The 23,349-nt window shown below is 43.2% G+C and overlaps 5 protein-coding genes and 1 long non-coding RNA gene across 7 annotated transcripts; 2 read left to right on the top strand and 4 right to left on the bottom strand.

The window, feature by feature from the left end:
* Nucleotides 1-3,800: 3,800 nt before the first annotated feature.
* On the bottom strand, nucleotides 3,801-5,396 carry LOC108082123 (F-box/LRR-repeat protein 4). The gene is made up of 3 exons (XM_017177425.3): nucleotides 4,760-5,396; nucleotides 4,003-4,703; nucleotides 3,801-3,949 (listed from the first exon to the last, which is right to left on the bottom strand). Exons 1-3 carry the CDS (start codon nucleotides 5,325-5,327, stop codon nucleotides 3,893-3,895), a joined length of 1,326 nt encoding a protein of 441 aa, XP_017032914.1. The 5' UTR covers nucleotides 5,328-5,396; the 3' UTR covers nucleotides 3,801-3,892.
* Nucleotides 5,397-5,955: 559 nt separating this feature from the next.
* On the bottom strand, nucleotides 5,956-9,031 carry CarT (Carcinine transporter). The gene is made up of 7 exons (XM_017177414.2): nucleotides 8,875-9,031; nucleotides 8,596-8,820; nucleotides 8,056-8,241; nucleotides 7,649-7,907; nucleotides 7,009-7,600; nucleotides 6,552-6,950; nucleotides 5,956-6,493 (listed from the first exon to the last, which is right to left on the bottom strand). Exons 1-7 carry the CDS (start codon nucleotides 8,965-8,967, stop codon nucleotides 6,220-6,222), a joined length of 2,028 nt encoding a protein of 675 aa, XP_017032903.1. The 5' UTR covers nucleotides 8,968-9,031; the 3' UTR covers nucleotides 5,956-6,219.
* Nucleotides 9,032-9,133: 102 nt separating this feature from the next.
* TM9SF2 (transmembrane 9 superfamily protein member 2) lies at nucleotides 9,134-13,353 on the bottom strand. The gene is made up of 5 exons (XM_017177460.3): nucleotides 12,949-13,353; nucleotides 11,774-11,968; nucleotides 10,560-11,542; nucleotides 10,321-10,480; nucleotides 9,134-10,258 (listed from the first exon to the last, which is right to left on the bottom strand). The coding sequence occupies exons 1-5, from the start codon at nucleotides 13,081-13,083 to the stop codon at nucleotides 9,755-9,757; spliced, it is 1,977 nt and encodes a 658-aa protein (XP_017032949.1). The 5' UTR covers nucleotides 13,084-13,353; the 3' UTR covers nucleotides 9,134-9,754.
* Nucleotides 13,354-13,501: 148 nt separating this feature from the next.
* Nucleotides 13,502-17,580, top strand: Fs(2)Ket (Importin subunit beta Fs(2)Ket). The gene is made up of 5 exons (XM_017177459.3): nucleotides 13,502-13,838; nucleotides 13,991-14,191; nucleotides 14,787-15,028; nucleotides 15,085-16,113; nucleotides 16,181-17,580. Exons 2-5 carry the CDS (start codon nucleotides 14,134-14,136, stop codon nucleotides 17,504-17,506), a joined length of 2,655 nt encoding a protein of 884 aa, XP_017032948.1. The 5' UTR covers nucleotides 13,502-13,838; nucleotides 13,991-14,133; the 3' UTR covers nucleotides 17,507-17,580.
* An 88-nt stretch (nucleotides 17,581-17,668) lies between these two features.
* Nucleotides 17,669-20,846, top strand: LOC138927904 (uncharacterized). Of its 2 annotated transcripts, XR_011444356.1 has the most exons (5): nucleotides 17,669-17,684; nucleotides 18,460-18,564; nucleotides 18,617-18,800; nucleotides 20,003-20,149; nucleotides 20,288-20,846. It is a non-coding gene; the product is annotated as an uncharacterized lncRNA (long non-coding RNA). The 2 variants fall into 2 exon arrangements; XR_011444355.1 differs by having other exon boundaries at nucleotides 17,670-17,684; nucleotides 18,460-18,800.
* A 798-nt stretch (nucleotides 20,847-21,644) lies between these two features.
* Amacr (Alpha-methylacyl-CoA racemase) lies at nucleotides 21,645-23,344 on the bottom strand. The gene is made up of 2 exons (XM_017177462.3): nucleotides 22,994-23,344; nucleotides 21,645-22,897 (listed from the first exon to the last, which is right to left on the bottom strand). Exons 1-2 carry the CDS (start codon nucleotides 23,099-23,101, stop codon nucleotides 21,887-21,889), a joined length of 1,119 nt encoding a protein of 372 aa, XP_017032951.1. The 5' UTR covers nucleotides 23,102-23,344; the 3' UTR covers nucleotides 21,645-21,886.
* Nucleotides 23,345-23,349: the final 5 nt, after the last annotated feature.

The following is a 23,349-nucleotide window of genomic DNA, read 5'->3' as shown; positions in this document are numbered from 1 at the left end:
CAAATTTGAATAAGAATCAAAAATAAATAAAGAGCAACTTATAGTTTCTAACCTAAGTCAGTTCAACGATCATTCGTAATTTTAGTATGGGTTTCTTCACCGCTCCAATGCTTCTTCTGTCCCAGTGTCCAAGTCTCCGGCAGTGTCAGCCAGTTGCCAGTTGCATGTTTGGAGGCAGCAAAGTGGAATCTTTGGACCTCTCTCTCTTGCTCCGTTGGCCATTTTCTCACCTGCGGCGCTCAAAAGGCGACCTCGACCTGTCTAGGACCGATATGTTCTGTGTCGGTAAGCAGAGATACTACAGTGAATACATACATACATATACATATATTTGAGGGGCTCCACTGTATTATTTATTGGCATTCAGTGTGGCAACAGTTGGATGGCTGGCCGGAGTGGGCCATGTTTTATGTCTCTATATTCTTAAACTGCATAGATTTGTATCAATTGATAGCACCGAACAGAACTTGGTCAGCGGCAATGGAAAGGCAGCATGCAATCGCGTTTTGTCAAATTGAAGGTAGCTTCTATGTTTGCCCCCAACATAGTTATATATATATATATGTATAAACATAGGTATGTATATATATGGATCCAGTCAAGTCGGGGCACCTTGACAAGCCCAGGCACGTCTTCCACTGGCAATTGGCCAGAGATGCAGGCCCACAGATGATGACGACGATGTGGACGATGATGATGATGATGAAGCTGGAAGCCCAGCTCACTTCGTGTGCCTCCGATGATTGTTTTCCTCGCATTTTGGTTTTATATTTTTTGGGTTCTTAATTTGGCTTCTACTCTTACAGAAAGTGTTTCGGTTATACATCTTATATTATAATTTTTTTATAAATGTGAAATGTGAATAGGTAGAAATTGAAGATTAGTTTCAATTAAATTCATATTTCATTTAATAATAATTCAATTTAATTTAAAAAGAAACATTTCCACGAATTTGTCTTTGATTTCCTTATAATTTTTAAACTAACTCAAAATGTACAGGGTTCCATAAATATTAAAAGAAAAGGATTGGTATTAGGTATAAATTTAATAGTTTTAAAAATTTAATTCGACTAAATCCTCAAAAAAATTTACGAATATTTAAATATTATCAAGTGATTTCAATGCCGCAAATCATTTATTTAGTAATTCATTTTAAAATGGAACTACACAAAAATTACATTGTCATACTCCTTAAGAGTATTTGCTAGTTTAGTAACTTTAAGTCTGCTTTTATTTTATTTTATTGTATTGTATTTTTTCGCCAAATTATTCGGCTAGTCAGAATGCGCGGAATTAATTAAACGGCTTAAATAAGATGTACTAACAATTTGTTGCTAATGTGCCAATCAATCGCTTCTCCCCCGAAAAGTTCACCAGAGAACAAGGAGTGTGCACCGCGCATTGCAAATTAACTTTTGCATCATCATCATCATCATCCTCATCGTGCATGAAAACATCCCCGGAGAATCAAATGGAGGCACATCGGATCTGCCCCAAGAAGAAAAATAAAATACAAAAACAGAAAGAGAAACGAAAATATTGTAATTTTAATATTAAATTAATGTTGGCAAGTCGCGTTAGTGTTGTTATTGCAGCATGTGGCGTGCCACAAAATAATTTGCGAATTCAAAACAAAGTGGGTCGTTCACCGCTTGCCTGTCCGTGGGTGTCTCATAAAAATGTATTTCGTATCCGCAAGGGGATATAAATGTTTTTCCACAAAAGCCAACGAAATTAAGAGATTTGTTAACGTGTTAAGTTCGGTTCAAATGCCGCGCAGAGGGGGAAATCGTAGAATCATGACAATTATTTGTTTTTTAAAGAAAAATAAGGCAATCATGCAGTGTTATTGGTTAAGATAATAATAATAAAAAAAGGTACTCAATGACATGTACATAATACATAATGATTGATCTTTTTTTGTTTCATGCAAACAATTTAATTCTGATTTGAACAAGATTTCGACCACTGAATATTGCGTATACGCCACATGAACCCAATATTCAAATTAATATTATTTATTAATTTATCTTAATTTTCATTATCGATATTTAAGCGACAAAAAGGGTGCTTTTATGAAATAAATAAGAATTTTTTATTTTATTTAATACAAAAAATAACAGTTGACCCATTCACGAGTTTTTTTAACTATATAATGATTTCCCAAGTTTCAATATTCAAAAGATTTAAAATAGAACCAGAATATCGAATATAAAATCTAAAATCTAAAATAACTTTTGATTTAAAAATGTATTATTCTCATCTGATCTCATCTGAAGACAATATAAGCCCGCATTATGACATTACATATTTGCCACACTTTTTCCCAGAAATCCGCTTGGATCCTCGATCGTCTGCCTTTTACTTCCACTCACTCCCATTAGCCATTAAGATGAAAACCCCCAGATTCCGCCCCTTTTTGAGGTTCTTCCCAGGCGTTAAGCGACACTAAAAGTTCATCCATCGCATCGAGAGGTGTGTGCCAAGCGATAGCAGAGCCAGAGCCGAAGCAAAAGCCATTTCCCATAATCGCAAGGCCCCCGAACGTTACGAACAGTAACGGCGGCGAACAACGACAACGACAACACGAATTTCTATGGCATCAGGGTAACAATTTTAAGGCTTGTCTCTCTCTTATGAAATAAGACGACGGCCCAGCGGAGATTTTTAAATAATTCACAGGCGTGATTGGCCACGCTTCGAGTATATAGTATCTATGGAAAAATGGATAAATGGTCGGGGGGCTGTGGCATCTCTGCCTCTGCTTAATTTGCTCTACTCATGCAAACTCTCCTCTGAGGATGGATGGATGCCACTTGGCAGATGTCTCTCCGGTTTTGGTCCCTGGTCTTCAAATGTCACCGCAAGCTGCTGGTCTAGTTAAAGTACGCTAATTAGTCAGGCAGTCAGGCAGTCTAGAGAGCATGGCAGACACCTGAACATGTCAAGGCATTTGTCTAGGTGCCCCCTAACCCCCCGAGCACCGATCGGAGGAGACTCAAAGCGATTGCTGCCGACAGCCATTTAAGGAGCCACTCGAGGTCAAGCTGAAACACAAAACGCTAACGTATCGCTATGACTAACCAATATAGACTGGCCACAGGTGAGTTTAAACTCGCAGTACACTGTCATAAAAATTTACAGAAACACTTAGAACTTGGAAGGGAAAATGATTTGTTATTGCTTTCAAAAGTAGCTCTAGAAACTTGTAAATATTTTTGAATTTTTCCTTAAATACTTAGAAAGTCAAGAATTTTGTAAAGATGTTTCAATCTAATTTTGCCAGAATAAAGTTTTTAAGGCTCGCATTCCAATTTACTGGCCTTTTCCCGAGTGTAACCAACTGGTCTGTGATCTGGACTGGTCCACAGCAGCTTCCTGCTGCTAACACAGACATCATTGGCCACTGGAAAGGCAAACACAAAGTTCACTTCCAATCGAGCAACAATTGAATGCGAAATTTATTGCCGGCGATCGTTTGAATTGAATCGAATTGAATCGCGGATTCTGAACTATATCGAATATCGTATTGTTTTGATTTTGATTTTGGTTTTTTGTTCAAAAAAAAAACCAAGTGCTTCGAAGCACACACGCTTGTCCGCAATTATCGCGGCTGTAATGGAGCATTGTGAGCATGATCATAAATATTGATCACTTCGGTGGTCGCTGGTGGTCGCTGGTGGCCACTTCCTTATGGCAGACGACTATACCATGACTCAGTCCAGAGAGAGAATCCCCATTGTCTCGTGGCAGCGATTGCTGAAATATCAGGAATTCGAGGCCATCGAATGTTACAAATGTTTTCAGTTACGAAAAGATTTTTATTTGAGTTAGTCAACTTAAAAAAATATATAACCACTCCTTTGCAATTCCTTGTAGTTACCTTCCAGGATCACTCACTTAGAAAGTTCACCTTGACGTGGTTCAAGGACGACAAGTAATCCGGATGCTGAAAGAGAGTTAATTATTAAAATCTATAACAGGACATTCCCTCAAACCCACCGTCAAGACGTTCGGCGTGATCTTGGTGCGCTTCACATTAATTACCAGGTTCCGTCCCGGACCCTTGGAGCAGCATCCGATGGCATTGATCACGAACTCTTCTGTGATCTCGTCACAGTCCTGCAAGTCGATGATCTTCACCTCTAGGCACTTGCGCACCAGTCGCATCATACCCGTGTCCCCCACCATGCCACACCACGTCATCCCGAACCGCCCCAGCTGGCTGAGATCGTTGAAGAACTTGAAGTGGTCGTCCTCCAGGATATCGTTGTTCGTCCACCGTAGTTCCTGAAGGGAGCTCAGCTGACCCAAACAGCGGGCATGCTCGTTGGTAATGAGAAACTGGCCAGACAGATGCAGATGGGTAAGCTTGTTGCCATGATTCTCGGCCAGCTGCGTGAGGAATCCAATGTTAAGCTCATTGGAAGTTATCCAGGTCTTAAGGGTGCAGCGCTGCAGGTTGGGCAGCTGGGCTATCACCTCGAAGTTGGCGTCGCCGCCGGAAAAGATGAGCTCCTCTAGGTTAATGCAGCTCTCTGCTATCTTCTGGTAAAGACTTTGGCTCATCACCTCGAAGCAGCAGTCATCGAGGTCCAGGACGCGCAGTGACTTGAGGGGTATTCCGAATTCCCCCGAGTTCCACAGTAGACAGTCGCGCAGGACCAGCTTCGTGAGCTTGGGAAAGCCACAGAGGTGTTTTCCTAAACAAGATAAATACCAAAATTAATTAAAATAAATAAATGGATACCTTCCCCACCTGTGTAACAACCATTGACCAGTTCGAAGGACTCCAGATCCTGGTTGGCCTCCAGATCGAAGTTCAACACATCCTCGGTGTCCATACACTCGATGTGGACTCGCTTCAGGTGTGTCATCCGCGACATGATGGTGCGATAGTGGAACTCATCGTTGGCATTGGAGTAATTGATCTCCTCCAGATTGGGGCAATACTCCGATATGAACTCCGAGAGCAGCGACTCCTTTTGGAAGGAGGAGCAGTCCACCTTGAGGACTCGGATAAAGGGACCCGCCAGCCTAAAGAAGACAATCAGTTCAGGCAGTCGCATAGTCTCCAATTGCTCGACATCCAGGACATGCCGCTTGGCGCGAGCCCACGCCTCGAAGGACGTCCGGAACTTGTCAGCTACATTGGCCAGCCGAACTCTATCTACCAAGTGGGGCAGGAACTCAAAAATGCGACGCACCACATCCTCCGGCAGTTCCAGCACACTCATCCTGCTTGCCGGCGGTGGTGGTGGCGGCGGCGGCGACGGTGGAGGAGCGTGGGATTTCTTTGGGATTGTTAGCTTTTTCAATTTTGACATTTTGGAACTGGAAATTTCGTTTTTTACATTTTGACACCCGATACTTGAAAAATATTACAACGGAGTATAGAGTTCGAAAACTTTATTGTTCCGACATACCCCTGACCCCTCTTCGAGTGCCGTGCTCAGTGATTCCCATGGGTTGACCAGGCACTTCCTACGGCTGACAGTGACCGCCAGCAGTCGTCGGCGGGCGACAGCTGCGGGCAATTTCTCGCATTCCTCCATTGTTCGTCGTAAACAAGTTTTCTTTTTGTTTGACAACAATTAATTGCATAATTGCCCGCATAAATTGCATAAATCAATTTGCAGTGATTGAGAAGTCGCCAAATGCTATATACTTATTTATTTATTTATTTTTACCGGATATGTTTGAAGAATTAATTTTCGGTTTCTACTTACCTTTCATCACCTGACTTGTTTTATGCGCTGTATTGTTTATAGTTGCAAGTAAACAAAGCTTAATAGCAATGCCCTACAATTAAATCAATATTTGATCTTCAAACGGGGAAATCGTATCGAAAGTATGAGTTCAGGAAAAGTAAAATAATACCAGGATTGTAAATACAATTAGCTTAACAAAAGACTACATTTGTAGCGGATATTTTCTGGAAGTATTTATGATATATATTGTATTTTAAAACCCTTTATTGATTTATATTTTATACACATTCAATTGCAATTGCTTACATTGTGCTTGATTGCGCCTCTGAAGTAATATATAATATAAGTATAACGTCTATGATATTTATAGTGTAACACGATTGAATTTGAAATATTATTATAGGCTTAGCTGGGCTTAGTTCAAATAATTTCTTGCTAATTCAAACGAAATAATGTAAACAAATTTAAAATAATTCCTCAAACTTAGATATCTTGCAACGAAACAAAGCTAAATCCAATGCGTCAACTGCATGGTGCCATCGTGTGTCCTCTGGGTATCCATGACGCTCATCTGACGCACCAAGCGCTTCATTGATGGCCGGTGAATGGGACGAACACTTCCGCTGGCCGTCGTATCCAACGGGGTGCGCTCATCAATCCGCGGAGCCGACTCCCGCACCCGTCTGCTGTCCTTCATCTCCAGCTCCACTTCAGAGGCATTGTTGGATGAGCCAGCCAGGACATCTAGGTTTTCGTAGGACGGCGGTTGGGATAAAACATCGCTGGAGTTGAATAATCATAAATAAAAAAATTATATATATTGTAAGAAAATAAACCCACGGCTTTTGGGCGCAACTGCAGCAATCTTTGAGTTGCCAGTTTTTGCCAAACTCCTCGCCCTCCTCGATCGTCTGCGGCAGCCGATGATGCAGTGTCTCCGGCAGTCGTAATCCTGTCATACCGCCTAGCATTGATACAAAGCCCATGATGACCAACGGCAGCTTAAGATTCTCCTTTCCCAGATAAGTCACAAAGGGTATGACAATGAGACCCAATCCTCCGATATAACTGGAAGCTCCAATGCCAATGCCACGCACTTGAGTCGGATACAGTTCCCCGGCAAAGGGATATATGATGAGGAATGAGGCGGAGAGCAGGGCTTTGGAAATCAAATAAAGCACAAGCGTCTCTTCCACGGCATCATCGGGTAGCATCACTGTTATCACGCAAGCCACGCCCCTGGAAGCATAGAGTGGGGTTTGTTAATCGGAAAATAAAACAGTCTCTGGGCTCCTACCCTAATATCATGGATAAGCTCAGGGGCCACCTTCTGCCCCAGGTGTCCATGAAGTACCAGCAGCACAAATAACTTGGAAGCTCGACGACCGCCGAGAGGAAGAAGCTTACATACTGATTGGTGCCCAGGGAAGGTCCATAGTAACTGAGGCCCAGGTAGACCGTCTCGTTGGCGAACCAACTCAGCGTTATAAGAATGGTCTTCAGGCGCATGTTGGGAGTGCGGCAGAGATCCATTAGCCCCACATTGGCCACCTTCTTCTTCTGCTTCTTGAGCTTGTCCCGCCGGATTTGGGCCTCCAGCTTGAGGTGCACTGCCTCCGGGAATTGTCTGCCGTTGACCTTGGCCATGCTCTCCAGAATCTTCAGAGCTTCCTCCAAACGACCGCGCATCAGGAGCCAACGCGGTGACTCCGGCATCACGAACATGTACAGGAAATACGCGTAAAAGGGCAGCGAGGTGATATAGGACAGGCGCACCCAATCCCTTTCCAGGTAGGTTACTACCGAAAGCAGCATAATGCCCGAAGTGTAAAAGGTGCACGTCATCACTGTCACAAAGGAGCGATAGTTCTCCCCCACCAACTCAAGAGCTGTAAAAGCAAAAAAGGAATAAATTATAAATCACAAATCCCACTCACATATAATGAACGGTATCTGATAGACGGCCGGAATAGTCAGCCCCACGATGACGCGACTGCCGGCCCATGTCCAGAAGTCCGTGCTCAGGGAAGTCATCAGGCTGCCCGCCAGCAACGTCGCCAGGCAGGTGAAGTAGGAGAGCCTCCTCCCGGCGCGATCATTAAGCAATCCAAAGAGATAGACTCCAACGGGTCCGCCAGTATTCAGAGCAGCCAGTCCAATTGTGGGATAGATATCCTGATCGCAAACTAAATCAAACTGGGAATGGGTTAAATAGATGTATTACTATTCCCGAAGCAGGAAAAATGTCACACAAGATGCTTGGGAAATGTTTCAAGCCAGCTTCTCCTACACGAAGGATTCGGTGATTTGGGAGATGAAAGAAAGAGGTTCTGGTTGGCCGCACATCGATCACAATCGAGGACCAGACACTGGTCGTATTGTACTCCCAGCCCTGGCTGCACTTGACCAACGGCCAGCTGACATTCGCTTCCATGGAGGTCAAGATATCCTCCACTTCTTCGGCCTCCAGTAGTTGTGTCCAATTGACGCCGTAGGTATAACATTTGCTGTAGACGAGTTCATCGTTATCCTGGAAAGAAAAATGGTTACAAATGCTTCGATTATTTAAAACAAACACATTGCTAGAAAGAGATCTTTAAATTCTTTGTTCAATACACAAGATATGTTTTTGCAACCTCGAGAGAGAGGCGTCGAACCAATTTTTTAAGTTTCAAGGATCCCTGAATGCGAACGAAAGTAAAAGTATTTTGTATTTATTTATTTTCTTCTTTCTTATCCCGTGTCATTTCATTGCCCGTTGGCCCCTCGATTACTCGTCGAACCACCCCTTATATCGACCTCTGACTCATGACAAACGCACAATCAATGGGCTGACTTGATTACCTGAGCACTCGTATGGCTGCCGCTGGGCACTATTACTCACCATTTCCTTGGGTATGCCCAGCGATTTGCGCTGCTCCAGCGGCAGATCAAGAAGCTCCGGGATGCGGCACCAATAGTCATCCGGAGTATCAGCCATAAATAACTGGTTAAAGGCACAAAAGCCACACGGAATGCAGGCAGGCAGGCAAATGCCAAAGACCAGCAGCTTCTGATACTTGCCAAACTCGCCGATAGTGGGCAGCAGGTCGTCCAGATCGAAGGCCTCCTGGTAACCACAAGGAATAAATTTGTTGTGCAAATTATTAGATGGGATACGCACATCCACCGAGGTCTGCGACTCGGGCTTCTGGCGTTGTCGCAACTCCGACAGCTCATCGTATTCGTCCACATCGCTGTCCACAATCTCTGACATGGATGCGCCGCTAGCCAAGCTCTGAGCTGGAAGTGTTTATTCGCACTGCCCCCGTTTTCCGCAAGCTGTGGCCACGGAAGCCGTACTAAAGCCACAACTGACAACTGTCAGTTGGCCAAGGGTTGAAGAAAAGAGCTAGTTCTGTTCCCAGAAAAGGGCATCGACGTTTTATAATTTGTATTTTTTGTTTATTTTTTAGTCGCAAGTTGTTAGATTTAAATAGTTTAAACTAAAGTATTTAAAATATTACAATAGAATTCATCAATCCTGCTCGAGCCACTAATTACAGTTGATAGGCTTTGATTATTACAAATAGAGAACGGTGTTTAAAGTACTTCGGTTTTACTTGGGCTCAGTACTTTTTCTGTGTTTCTTAGCATTTCTTTTTTTTTATTTTTTATTTTTCTTGGAATCGTTTATAGAAGTGGGGGAAATGGACATTGCTAAACTTTATGCCTAAAGATTAACAGAACGCTCTGAACTATACAAAAGATATATATCTTCGACTCCACCTTAGCCGTCTGCTGGTAACTGCTTAAAGATTATTGCGCGCTTCATTACATTTCATCCACGGTTTTTATGCCTGATACAAGGTATATGTTATTGTACACATATATCAATTCGTAATTATATTAAACAGAAAACTGCCTGTGCCGGGTGGCGCACAGCGCAGAAATCACACACACACACATTAGGCTTAAGTGTAAATTTGTGGCTACACATACAAAAATACATTCGCACAGAGCTCGTTCTCCTGCTTCTCCTTCCTTTTGCCTCTTTATTTCATTTAGTCCACCTTGACTACGCTGTAGATCTTGCGAATGAACCAGAAGCACGCAAAGAACCCGATGGTGCCGGTCAGCAAGAAGAAGAGGAACACCATAATGGCGGTGTAGCCAAAGTACAGGAACGTCGAGGCGCTGTCCTTGATCGAGAGCTTTGTCACAAAGTAATGGCAGCAGTAGATGAACAAGTAGACAGCGGTGAAGCCGGACGTTAGGAAGGAGCGCCACCACCAGTGATAGTCCTCCGCACACAGGTGGAAGTAGCACAGCAGGATCGTTGTCTCCGAGCACGTGATAACCAGGATCAAAAAGACCAGGAACAAAAAGCCAAACATGTAATACATCTGATTTGACCACAGCGAGCTAAGAATGAAGAACAGCTGAATGAAAATGCAGCCAAACGGCAGAACGCCGCCCATCACGATGCCGGGAATCGGTTGTGTGTAGATCGATTGGTCGGGAATCTGTCGTGGAATCTGATTGGTGCGCACCGGATGCTCCAGGGCCTGCAAATGGATATCATTACATTAGCTCTATACAAAAGTATCCTCTAATTTTATGCACTTACGCGCTTGCGGAATCCAAAGTAGGCGCCAACAAAGGTCAAAGGCACCGAGACGCCAAACCACAGGGCCAGCAAAGCGATCAGTGTGCTAAATGGCACAGCTCCCGAGCTATTCTCGCCCCACAGCACCAGGTTCATCACAAAGAACAAAGAGAAGACCACTCTGAAAAGAAAGAAATAACCAAAAGGTATTAGATAAGCTGAAGTTAAAGTGTAAAGAACAAAACCAGGAATAAACTTACCCTGGACACACGATCGAGGTGAGGATTACATTACTCTTCCACTTAAGTCCGCCGAAACTCTTATAGATGCGCGCTGACACATAGCCAGCCGGAGTGCCCAATGAGACGAACAAGACCATCGAGCAGGTCATCAGAGCGCCTCGATTTGCTGGCGACAGGAAGCCCAAGCAGGCAAAGGCCAAGGTGACCATGGCCATAACCAACACCTGTACACCGGATCCCAGGAAAATGGACAGCAGCATTCCCTTGCGCGGCGGCCGGAAGACATCGCCATGGACCAGCTTCCAGCCAAACTCCTCTTGGGCATCCTCGCCGCTATCCATCTGATTATAGCGGGCAATGTCCTTGTGCAAAGTGCGAAGCATTATCATGGCTACCATGCCGCTCAAGAAGAGCACAATCACCAGCGAGTTGAGAATGGAGAACCATTGGATATTCGTGTGCGGCATTGATTCCAAGATGTAGTCCCAACGGGAGGACCACTTAATTGAGTCGTTTTTTACGAACTTGACACTGTACGTGTAAATAATACGCAGCTGTTCTCCAGGCTTCAGGGAGTTCTCGCTAATGGCCAATGGTTCAGTGCTCAGGCAGTTGGGATTCTTGGGATCTGTATGCTTAATCGATTTGGGAGTAACCTTCACTGAGATAATCCGTCCACTGTTGCCGAATCCAATTCCCCAATCCTCCGACTGTCCGCTGTGATAGGTCATCTCCAGGTCCACATGATTGAAGGGATAGTAATGCATGGGCTGGTTGTAAATCGAGTTAATTGGGCAACCCTCGCCATCAGGTCGAACGAGGCAGCCCATCGGGAATCCAGTGCCACAGTACTGCTTTCCATTCTCCAGTGGATAACACCAGGTCACGGGCATATTGTCCACAATCCAATGATGCTGATAGTTCAAGCTAATGCCCTTCTTCAAGACCATCATCAGGCGGTTAGAAATGGCATCGCCACCCTTGTATTCCTTGGTACAGGCCTATAAAAGTGAGATAACAGTTGTAAATCTGATTAATTAATCGCATAGCCAATCATAAAATAGGTCAGGCATTAAAGCTAACTAAACCGATTTGCCAAAGATATTTCATTTGATTGTGCCAATAGTAAATTCGGAACAAATAGTGGCAGCGATAATACCGTTTAAAAATAATCAAGTGAATCACATATTATACAATTGTTGTTTGCTATCGTATCCTAGCTATTGACTTACCACAGCACATGGCTGATTCTCCAGGAAAGTGATACTGTAGGGTCCGGGACGAATACGCTCGCCAAACACAACCTGGCCCAGATTCTCCACCGGAGAGTTTTCCTCCTTACCCAAACAGAAATCGAAATGATGGTACTCATAGGGTATGATCGATTCCTCCGTGTTCAGCCGGTTAACGTACAGCACAACATCCGACTGCAGAAGATAATAAAAAAATAAAAAGATCAATCAATATGTTTAGTCGGTTCTTGGTAAATGTAGGTTTCCCTTTAATCTTATCTGGTATTTCGTATGTCACGTTTATCTGTACTTTGGTAGGGAGATTAATAATTTGTTCTCGTAAAACGTTTTCTTAATGAGTTCTTGACTTTGTTATTGGAATAAAAGTGGTTTTATCTGGAAGTTTGCCTTGACAAAAGTATTCTAGGGGGGTTAACAATTTATTAAAAGTCATTTTGTATAAATAAATTTGATAATAAGGCTTAGTCTAAGTAAATTACTCTATGATCAGTACTCAGCATAATGATAAGTTCAGAAACTATACCCAGTGCATATAAAAATAAATTAATTAAGAATCTCATCTGACTATCAGATGTCAATCCACCTTGCTATATCGTTTTTTATTGATTTTAACATACTACTATTGTAATGTTAATAATTAATATGGACAGCTTGAGAAAACTTATTTAGTACTTCTAAAATACCCCACGATTGGTAACTTGTAAGATAATGAATACATTTTAAACGCATTTAGAATTTACTGATCTACCTAAACTCATGAATTTCTTTTTGGATCTTATCTAGCTAAAGGCCACTTATCCGCAGAACACTCGCGCACCCACAAAAGAACCAGCTGAAACAACAGACCCGCGTTAACTTGGGAATCGGAACACTAATATCTCGTTTGGAAGCGTGTAGAAAAAGGCAAACCAGAAACGGCGTCGACGTCAGCAGCGGAGATGTAGAACTGGCATAGGAATGATATTAACTGCCGGCGACGGCTGTTGCTCTGCGCCTGCCTGCCTTATCAGCGCTTCCGTTCCTGACCGCCATTAGAGGAGTTCATCATCAGAACATTGCCTCTACCCTACATTGCTTGCTATTTCCACTGATATTGCTAATTGTTTCGGCCGTAAAACAAACACACACCCGCCGCCGCACTCACATACACTTACCTTGCATGTGGGGGTGCCCTCGCCCTTTTTGCAGAAGTTAACCGGCGCCAATCCGGGCAGGTAAAAGGCCTCCGCCGGTCCCAAGAGGGGCAGAAGGATCTGCAGTAGCGTAACGAAGCCGAGGATTGGGAACATCTTGAAATTGAGGCAAATATTCCCAAGTTGATCCGATATATCTGTCGCCCTTTCAGCGGCTGTAACTGGAACGTGGGTTGCGCCAGCTGTCCCTAGCTGTCCCACTAACTCTCCTGACTAGCACTCGGATGCCGAACCGCTTGCAAAGAGATCCTGAAGTTAATTAGTCGAAATACTCTGTTTTTCGAGTGTTTTTACTACGTTTCTCCTATTTTTTTGGCCGAACGTCAGCACTGCCTGTGACAGTGTTGTCACCTAGTCCAGCTGACAGGGCTGCCAACTTGAGTATGTGGAGTGGCAGTCCCAATCAGGGCTACGAAATAGGAACGTTAAGCGCACGAATTATAAGTCAGTTAAATAACTCTAACGTTTTATTCAATTTTAAATATAATCTGTTTCTCGTGGGTTATATTGTTCCTGGATACGCAACGTATTATTTAAGTTTTTCTCAAATAATTTAAATTCAACTGTCAGTTCGCAGAGAAGCTCAATTGTTGCCACCGAGCCTTGTAATTTTGGTATTTTTTAGCCTATTTCTATATCGTTTGCAGCGCCGGATAGTATAATTAAACGGATCGCGCGCGGTCACGCTGTTCCATTCAACTCATTTTTAAGGCAGCCACTAAAAAATATTGCCCCCGCGAGAAAAATCAACAAATTCGTGAGCTTTAACGAAAATTATTACTAAGGCAATTGCAGATTGATTTTCAGCGCTTTTTGGCAGGAGGAACCTTGGACGGAGCAACAGCAAAAAGGTGAGTTAACTGTGATTCGCAATCCGCTTGAATGTGTGTGTGCACACGAAAAAAATCAATTTCGTGACATTCAAGGCGTTGCAACCTGCTCTAAGTAGTCGCTGTAAGGTTAAAATATAATAATTTACGTTCTGTATCAATTTCATTTGCAGCCGCTTGACAGTTGTCTAGTAATTACGCAAAAATTCCGCCACTCACACATTGACGCACGCCACCAACCCCCCCACCCACGAACGCAGCGACGTGCAGAAAGAAACGGAAAGTAAAGTAAAAAGAGACGAAAAAGAGCGCAAAAATGACTTCCGACATAGCCATGCAACTGATTGCCATTTTGGAGAAGACGGTGTCGCCAGGTGAGTTGCATGTCTGCCCGTAGGATATTATTAAGTTTCTCCCAGGGTTATTCTCGTTCTTCATTGAATTCGTTTTATTTCTCGTCTGGCGGGAGGGACGCGCGCGTTGTATGTTGCGCAGGGTTGCAATAGGCGCTCGCATATGTTTCGTTGCTAGGGGAACACACACACATTTGCACATTTCCCCTGTCGCACATAGAGCGCGTGTACATATGTATGTATGTATATATTCCGGCACATAAACGCGCTCCTACAATTAAGGATTTATAAACTGCGGCGGCCCCGACATAACCTCAAAGCGCAGGGATCTGCTTTCTCAGCTTCTTAGTTGTGAAATATTCTCAAGCTGATGAGACTGGTTCTTCCGGTTGGAGATATCCGCACAGTCCATTATTATTGGCTGGCACTATATTATTTTTTTGGGTAGCCCCAAGATAACAGATTTTCACATACACTGAGAAAAAATTAAGCTTAGTATAAGGGCATAGAAAATAGCTTCCACATTAAATTATTTTTATTAGCTATCAATTAAAATCATAAAGCTAAATTAAATAGATTTTAAATTAATTATTTTAAAACAAACCATACATTTTAGATAAAAATGAACTGCTTTCGGCGAAGAACTTCCTGGAGCAGGCTGCTGCCAGCAATCTGCCCGAGTTTCTCAAGGCGCTGTCGGAGATCCTGGTGAACACGACAAACAGCGCCGTTGCTCGCATGGCAGCCGGTCTCCAGCTGAAGAACCACCTGACCAGCAAGGACGAGAAGATCAGTCAACAGTATGAGGAGCGCTGGCATCAGTTCCCCACCGAGATTCGCGAGCTCATCAAAAATAATGTAAGTCTGCTGGAAGTCAGATTTATACATACATTTAATGCATTGATATCCTGCAGATCCTGGCCGCTTTGGGTACCGAGAACACGCGACCCTCTTGCGCCGCCCAGTGTGTGGCGTATGTGGCCGTAATCGAGCTGCCGATCAATCGGTGGAACCTGCTTATTCAGACGCTGGTCAACAAGGTGGTTAGCGAGGGGTCCAGTGAGATGCACCGCGAGGCGGCCCTGGAGGCCATAGGTTACATCTGCCAGGATATTCGGCACGGGGTGATGGAGAACCAGGCCAACGATGTCCTCACCGCCATTATTCATGGCATGCGCAAGGTTGAACCAAGCAACCATGTCCGATTGGCGGCCACCACAGCGCTGCTCAATTCACTGGAGTTTACCAAGTCGAACTTTGAGAAGGACATCGAGCGCAACTTCATCATGGAGGTGGTGTGCGAGGCTACACAGTGCCAGGACACGCAGATCTGTGTGGCGGCGTTGCAGTGCTTGGTCAAGATTCTAACCCTGTACTATCAGTTCATGGAGCCCTACATGGCGCAGGCTTTGTTCCCGATCACTTTGGCGGCGATGAAGTCGGACAACGATGCTGTGGCTCTGCAGGGCATAGAGTTCTGGTCGAACGTGTGCGACGAGGAGACCGATCTCGCCATCGAAAGCCAGGAGGCCACGGATCAGGGCAGAGCCCCGCAGCGGGTTTCGAAGCACTATGCTCGCGGCGCTCTGCAGTACCTAACGCCTGTGCTTGTCGAAAAGCTGACCAAGCAGGACGAGTGCGATGACGAGGACTCATGGAGCCCGTCCAAGGCCGCCTCCGTCTGCCTAATGGTACTCGCCACCTGTTGCGAGGATGAGATTGTCCCGCATGTCTTGCCCTTTATCAAGGAGAACATCGAGTCGCCAAACTGGCGCTTCCGCGACGCAGCGGTCATGACCTTCGGATCCGTGTTGAACGGACTAGAGACAAACACCCTCAAGCCGCTTGTGGAACAGGCTATGCCCACGCTTATCCGCTTGATGTACGACAACAGCGTCATTGTACGGGACACTACCGCCTGGACCTTTGGCCGTATCTGCGACGTGAGTAAAACTTAAGCTTGTTGTGGCTCCAAATATTTCATATTTGCCAAATTGTTCCATTCTTTAGATCATTCCCGAGGCGGCCATCAACAAGACATATCTGCAGACATTGCTGGAGTGCTTTGTGAAGAGCTTAAAGTCGGAACCGCGAGTGGCCGCCAACGTCTGCTGGGCCTTCATCGGTCTCTCGGACGCCGCATACGAGGCAGCCGTGACCACCGAGGGCGAAACCCCGGAGACATACGCACTGTCGCCGTTCTTTGAGTACATCATCACTCAGCTGCTGGTGACCACCGATCGCTCGGACGGAGCTCAGGCCAATTTGAGGGGAGCCGCCTACGAGGCACTCATGGATATGATAAAGAACTCGCCCTTGGATTGCTACCTAGTGGTGCAGCGCACGACGCTTGTGATATTGGAGCGTTTGAACCAGGTGATGCAGATGGAGACGCAGATCAATAACCACAGCGATCGGCATCAGTTCAACGATCTTCAATCCCTGCTCTGCGCCACACTGCAGAGTGTGTTGAGGAAGGTCCACGAGCAGGATGCCCCTCAGATTTCTGATGCCATTATGACCGCTTTGCTCACCATGTTCAATTCGAGCACTGGAAAGGCGGGTGGCGTACAAGAGGATGCCTTCCTGGCCGTTTCAACTCTGGTGGAACTCCTGGGCGTTCAGTTTGCCAAGTACATGCCCGCTTTCAAGGACTTTTTGATCATGGGCCTGAAGAATCACCAGGAGTATCAGGTATGCTGCGCCTCTGTCGGCGTCACCGGTGATATATTCCGTGCGGTTAAGGATCAGATGGTGCCCTACTGCGACGAGATCATGTCCGTGATGTTGAACAATTTGGCGGAACCGACTCTGCATCGCAGCGTCAAGCCGCAGATCCTGTCAGCTTTCGGCGACATCGCCCTAAGCATCGGCAGCCACTTCCTCAAGTATCTTAGCGTGGTGCTGGATATGCTACGCGTAGCCTCCAATCTCCAGATTGATGCCAACAACTATGACATGAATGAATACATCAACGAGCTGCGCGAAAGCGTCCTCGAGGCCTACACGGGCATCATCCAAGGCTTGAAGGGCATGGACCAGACCGCACATCCCGACGTAATGCACATGGAGCCCCATCTCGCTCACATCATCGGCTTTATAAAGCGCATCGCTCAAGAGGGCGACGTGTCTGATTCGATGATGGCCAGCGCCGCCGGCTTTATTGGAGATTTGTGCACTTCGTTTGGATCGCGTCTCTGTCCGATGTTGGACGATGCGATCATTACCCACTTTTTGGTCGAGGGCAAGCGATCGAAGGGCCAGCGCACCAAAATGTTGTGCACCTGGGCAGCTAAGGAGATCAAGAAGATCAACAACCAGGTTATCGCGCAGTAAATCATATGCTCTAGAGGTTAATGTTTCCTCCCTCATTTCCCCCCGAAAAAATTGTGTGTTATGCAGCCAAACTGGTAAGTATATATTTTAAGAATTCAAATATGACCATCGATAATTAATTAAGAAGTGTCGACTTTTTTGTCAAAATGAAGACTTGGATAATGCTGCAAAAATATATGTGAGCTTTTTAAATATTTTTATTACATTTCAAATGCAATAAAAATGTATAGATATTTTTGTGAGTCAACTTGAATATAAATCAACTAAAAGATGTCCTTTTTTCGCATAAATGTTATACAAAGTAAACCTAAATTTGTACACAAGAGTCGACACATTATAAAAATTCAACCTATACTTTGATTTTGATTTCTTCACAATTTTCTTCTTTTTTTTTTTTTTTTGCAGTCCAGTCCGAATTCTCTGATAAGAAAAAGAATCTATCTACTAAGTTTGTTTGTCCGATCTATATTGTTGCTGTGCAACGTTTAAATGCTAAGACACATTGTTTATAAAACCCCAAACTAGTTGTAAGCTGGAACCCGAACCTCCATTACGATATAATAATTTAATTATTAGTCAGTTGACACTACAGCGACTCCAAAAGCAGACTGCGCCCATTGACTAAAACATAACTTACTTTCCTCGCCACAACAGCAAATATGACAATTATTTAAGCGCTTCTCGAGGGCAGTCCTGTGTCTTTTGGAATCGCCCTTGTTTCTGGCTATTCTCAGCTCCGATTTTAGGTATTACCAAAATATTTTAGTTGAAAGTTGTTAAAATTTTGTCAAGTTTACTTTTTAAGTGTAAAAATCGGTGGAACAAAAGTTATGATTAAATATGCTGCGTTGCAACTCCATGGAAACATTAACTGGTAGCAGCTAACTGCCCAGCACTTTAATTTTTAAGAAATATTTTATGTAAATCCCACAATCCTAACTACCCATAATCAGAAAAAAAGAAAAGAAAACTCCAAAATAGCATGAATGATGTGTGCTTTGTGATCGTTTGAGCTGAATGTGATGAGCTGAGAGAGCGAGTATGTACTATTATTAACTGTAAGTCTGAAGAGTAACTGTTGTCCGACACCTAATGCCTATATACTTATAGTGTGAATCTGTGATGGATGCTTGGAAGGAACTGTAAAGGTCTTGTGATTGAGAAAAATAAACCTACGAAAATTATGATGTATGAAAATGGATGAATACGACTTCATTTTCCTTTGGCGCGCGTGTGTTGACGTGTGTTGTGTGATATTATGAATTAAGCCCAAGAAACGAATGGTTCTAGAAACGTAAGCAAATCAAAAAGATTTTAAACGGATTTCAATATAAATTTACACAAGAAACGAAACTAAATGTAACTCACTCAAAGACGACTGAAAAAAAAAGAAACAAAAAATGAAAACTTAGCAACAAAAAACCAATTACGAAATGACTTAGGGACGTACAAAGGCAAGGGCGTGGGGTGGAGCTATGAATTTGAAATTGTGCCCCAAAGTTTGCTGTTACTTTTTCCAAAATGGCATACTTTCAGACACATTTTTAATGAGAATATACACATACCCGGCTATAAATCCTGTATACCTTCCACGCTCGTGCCCACAAGCAACACCACAAAAAGAATGAAAGTAACTTTAATTTTTTTTTACAACTATTTAGTGTGCTCTCTCATTAATTCCAACCAATGACGCTTAAGTTTTGCTTCTCATTTTATGTTATTTTTGTAATATTAATGGAACAACGAGAAAACACAAAAACAAAAAACAACAACCAAGCAACTACCTGCAGCACACATAAAAAACATGTATAATTAATATATAAATGTATAAATTAGGTAAACGAAACATACTAAAGTTAAAACTAATAACGGACCAGGGTATACAACAAAAACAAAACATATACATGCTTTATTGTTTACATAAGGATGTAGAACGCGCATAAAGACAAGACAGGACACTTGGACACTTACTTCAAGGACGACGCACACTCTTTTTTACTCCTTTGTCATAACATAACCGGAACTACCTTACAAAAAAGACGCGACTGTGAACGAAAAAAAGAAATAGAATATACAAAATGAAGTCGGAAACTAACCGTTTAAAATCTTTTCAAAACATTTCATTTACATTAAGAGCAAGTGAAACCAGTGTGAACTACTTTAGATTTAAGCGCATCTCTAATATTAAAATAAAAAAGATAATTTAAACAAAATAATTTAAGAACTCCTTAAACAAAGTTTGATCCGAATATTCAACCTTTCTTTAATGAATTCTAATAGCTCAACAAGTTGTCATTTCAAAAGAAATCTAATAATTGGTAATATGTTTTTCGTTTTGAAATAAATGAAACATCGCACAGCCGTCCAAACGAAAGAAAAATAAATGTTAAATTGATTAACCAGATTTCAACATATCAAAAATTTGAGTTTTGAAATGGCAACTTTGAAGAACACAACTTGTATTGCCAAAATTAATTAGAATAATATCAATAATAGCGCTAAGAATGATTGGATGCGGATGTGGAAGTACATAATGTCTACTTGCCGCTTGAATGCTTGGTGACTCTTTGAATCTGTGGAAGATCGAAAGCTGAGCAACGCCCAAAAAGAAGCTTGAACGTTTATGGCTGTGGTATGCGAAACGTAAGTGATGCCTTGAATTTTTAGATTCAAACTTCCGATATAAGTTAGCTAATTAGATACATACAATGCACAAATCTGTTAACTAATAATAATCATAATTCTCATCCTTCTTCTTTTCTTTTTGCACATTCTCCGCAGGTGTGTTGATTGAGTATGAAGCTTGGTGCTGATCATTATGATAATGATGCTTGTGCGTTGAATGATGATGATGGAATATGTGATGATTGACATTGATGGTTGTTAAAAGCAAGAAAAATTGAGTGGCTGATGTATCTGTATCTAGAAGAAATCACCAAGAAGATAACTTAGCACAAATTTCTACCCCTTTTACATACATACTAACATATGCCTACCTTTACGATCTGTATGAGCGTGCTTGTAACGTGACTGAGTATAAACCTGTATGTTATCATTCCAAAAACAAATATCGAAAATCATTAAAACCGACAACAACAACTGTGTTTGTTACATCTAGTTGTTAAGAGATGAGTTCATGTCATTAGGTTAAGCTAAGGGCAATAGGTGGAAAAGCAAGCCCAAGCACGAGGTGGAGTGTCCCCTTTTTGGGTGCGCCACAGCTGGAGTGTTTTCAGTGTCGGGCTTGCCTTTTAACCATTCCCTTGTGTGTGCAAGTGGTCGTCGTCGTCGTCTGTTCTAAGCTAAACAATCGATAAATAAACTTAAAACGCAACTGTAACTTTGCCTGTGATTTGATCCTTCGTGTTGTCTGCATGTGTGAGAGCGATATGATAGGATATATGTATGCTAAGATGTGAGAACAAAAGCACCCCGCGCAGCAGAGAAATGATATTTTTTTGTAAACGTTTAAAGAGAGATGCAAATAAATACACTCACACGCACACAAGTGTGGAAAGAAAACAAATTGAAACGTAACATATGGTACTGATTTTATACTGAGAACTGAGACTTACAATATACATATACTACAACTTACCCAAGGACTCACGAGGATTACTTTACGCGGGACTCTACACAACGACCACGTACTCTACACCACATACTTACACCAAACGCCAACTAGTGAAATTTACACCAACATTACAATTACAATTACAACCTACTATATGCATTACCCAAATACATATGAGCATTATAATGGATTATCTTAAATATACACGGACAATTGGAGACGCTGACGCGCGGTGCTTTAGCCCAATTAGATTTAAGGACATGTGCTACACGGTATGCTAGTTAACCATAATTTAGCCAATAAGTAGGAAGCGCGCGAGAGAGTATAAACGAGAGCAAGAGATCGAGCGTGGACCCGCGATTGCGATTAAGATATGTAGAGGAGAGAATCGATTATGTTATATGCTGTATTATTGACAATTCAATTCACCCCTTAACCATCCATCCTCTGAATATCAATGCGAGGCCTAAACTGTTCGTAAGAAATTTGTATGACTGATAGCTTGTACGCGAAATTTTAGCAAATGTAAAATGTGTCTGTGTGCGAGAATAAAAGTACGTTGAGTGCAAGAACAACAATAAATTTGTTTTATTTAAATAAATATTTTTAGGCGGGTAATAGTTTTCAATTTCAGCAAAACACTGCTGTTCTGGTAATCCTTTCTGATTCGTTGGAGATAGTTTAATATTCTGAATTTTAAACGGACTTTCAAGCGGAAATATGTACCAAAAATGAAATACCTAAATCAAATCTCCCAAAAACATTGTTTATATTAAAAACTATAACTTAAAAGTAAGTTTAGGCTTCTACAATTTGGACTTTTCTGGAAGTTCTAGTACGCCCGCCTCCAGAAGGTCCTTCAGCTCTTGGGGATTAAGTTCCAGTTCATCGATCAGTTCTATCTGCTTAACGGGCTTCTCCGGCAACTTTCCAGGAGTTCGACTAAGACGCGGTGCTGGGCATGGCGCTGGCATATCCTGGATTATTCCAAAAGATTCCCGCTCCTTGTTGTGATCATGCTTATGCACTTCTCGGTAATCCAGCACGGGGTAGACGCAGGCGTCCACATCCTCGAAAATCTGTGACCATTCAGCTTGGGTCTTGGACAGAAAGGCTTCCGTTAGTAACCTCTTTCCCCTCTCCTGATGCCCCTCTCCGAACTGATTGAGATCTTCTGGTAGTTCTAATCGTTGTTTGAGCACCTCAAAGAACTGTGGCTCCAAGGCGCCCACGGACATGTAGAGACCGTCTTTGGTCTCGTAAGTGTCGTAGAAATATGCGCCACCATCGATGAGGTTGCGACCCCGATCCTGCCCCCAAATGGGCATACTCCGGGATGTAAACAGCCAGCTGGCAACGTAGGCAGCTCCCTCCACCATGGAGGCATCTACAACTTGACCTCTTTCCGATTTATAGCGCTCTAAGAGAGCCACGAAGATGCCCAGAGCACACATCACACTGCCGCCTGCGAAATCCGTGAGGATATTTATGGGGGCCGTTGGCTTCTCGTGACTCCTTCCCAACATGGAAAGCACTCCCGATATGGCAGCATAGTTGATGTCATGACCCGCCCGCGGCGCCAAGCGGCCATGCTGTCCAAAGCCCGTAAGACGGGCGTAAATCAGCCGAGGATTCTCTTTGCACAATTCAGCGGGTCCCAAATTGAGTTTCTCCATAACTCCGGGTCTGAAGCCTTCGATGAGCACATCGCATTTGGTGGCCAACCGCCGGGCCAACTGCTGACCTCGAGGGTTCTTTAAATCCAGACTTATTGTGCGCTTCCCCTGCTGCAGGACATCCATGGGATTTTCCAGGACCTGCGACAAAAAATAATGATTATGTAGGGGTTAAGAACAATATGATAAATAATAGTTCAAAAAATTATCCTAGTTGGCCATGGTGCTTGTGTTTACCTTGTCGATGCGGGTGACTGTAGCTCCGAAATCGGTCAGGATCTTCCCACATAATGGTCCTGGGGCTAGGCCGACGAATTCCAAAACTTTTATGCCTTTCAGCGGCATTTTTCCAGGCTGTTATAAGCCAAATTAACTAATAAAGACAATATAATTTGCACTTTGAACGACATGGCAGTAGTGTTGTCAACTTGTCTCTTAAAGTAACCGCCCACAAGAGCTTACTCGTGACACGAGCAAATTTTTAAATGCTCCCAATTTAAAGGCCAAATTAAAACAAAAGTTAAAACTGAAGAGATTTTTTGACTGATTTGAAAGATGGTTAAAAAGGCAATAAACCATTTCACCAGAATTTA

The sequence above is a fragment of the Drosophila kikkawai genome, chromosome 2L (assembly GCF_030179895.1).
Source record: "Drosophila kikkawai strain 14028-0561.14 chromosome 2L, DkikHiC1v2, whole genome shotgun sequence".
Taxonomy (NCBI): Eukaryota; Metazoa; Arthropoda; class Insecta; order Diptera; family Drosophilidae; genus Drosophila; species Drosophila kikkawai.
Note: the sequence above shows the minus strand (reverse complement) of the source record. Positions and strands in the feature narration are given on the sequence as shown.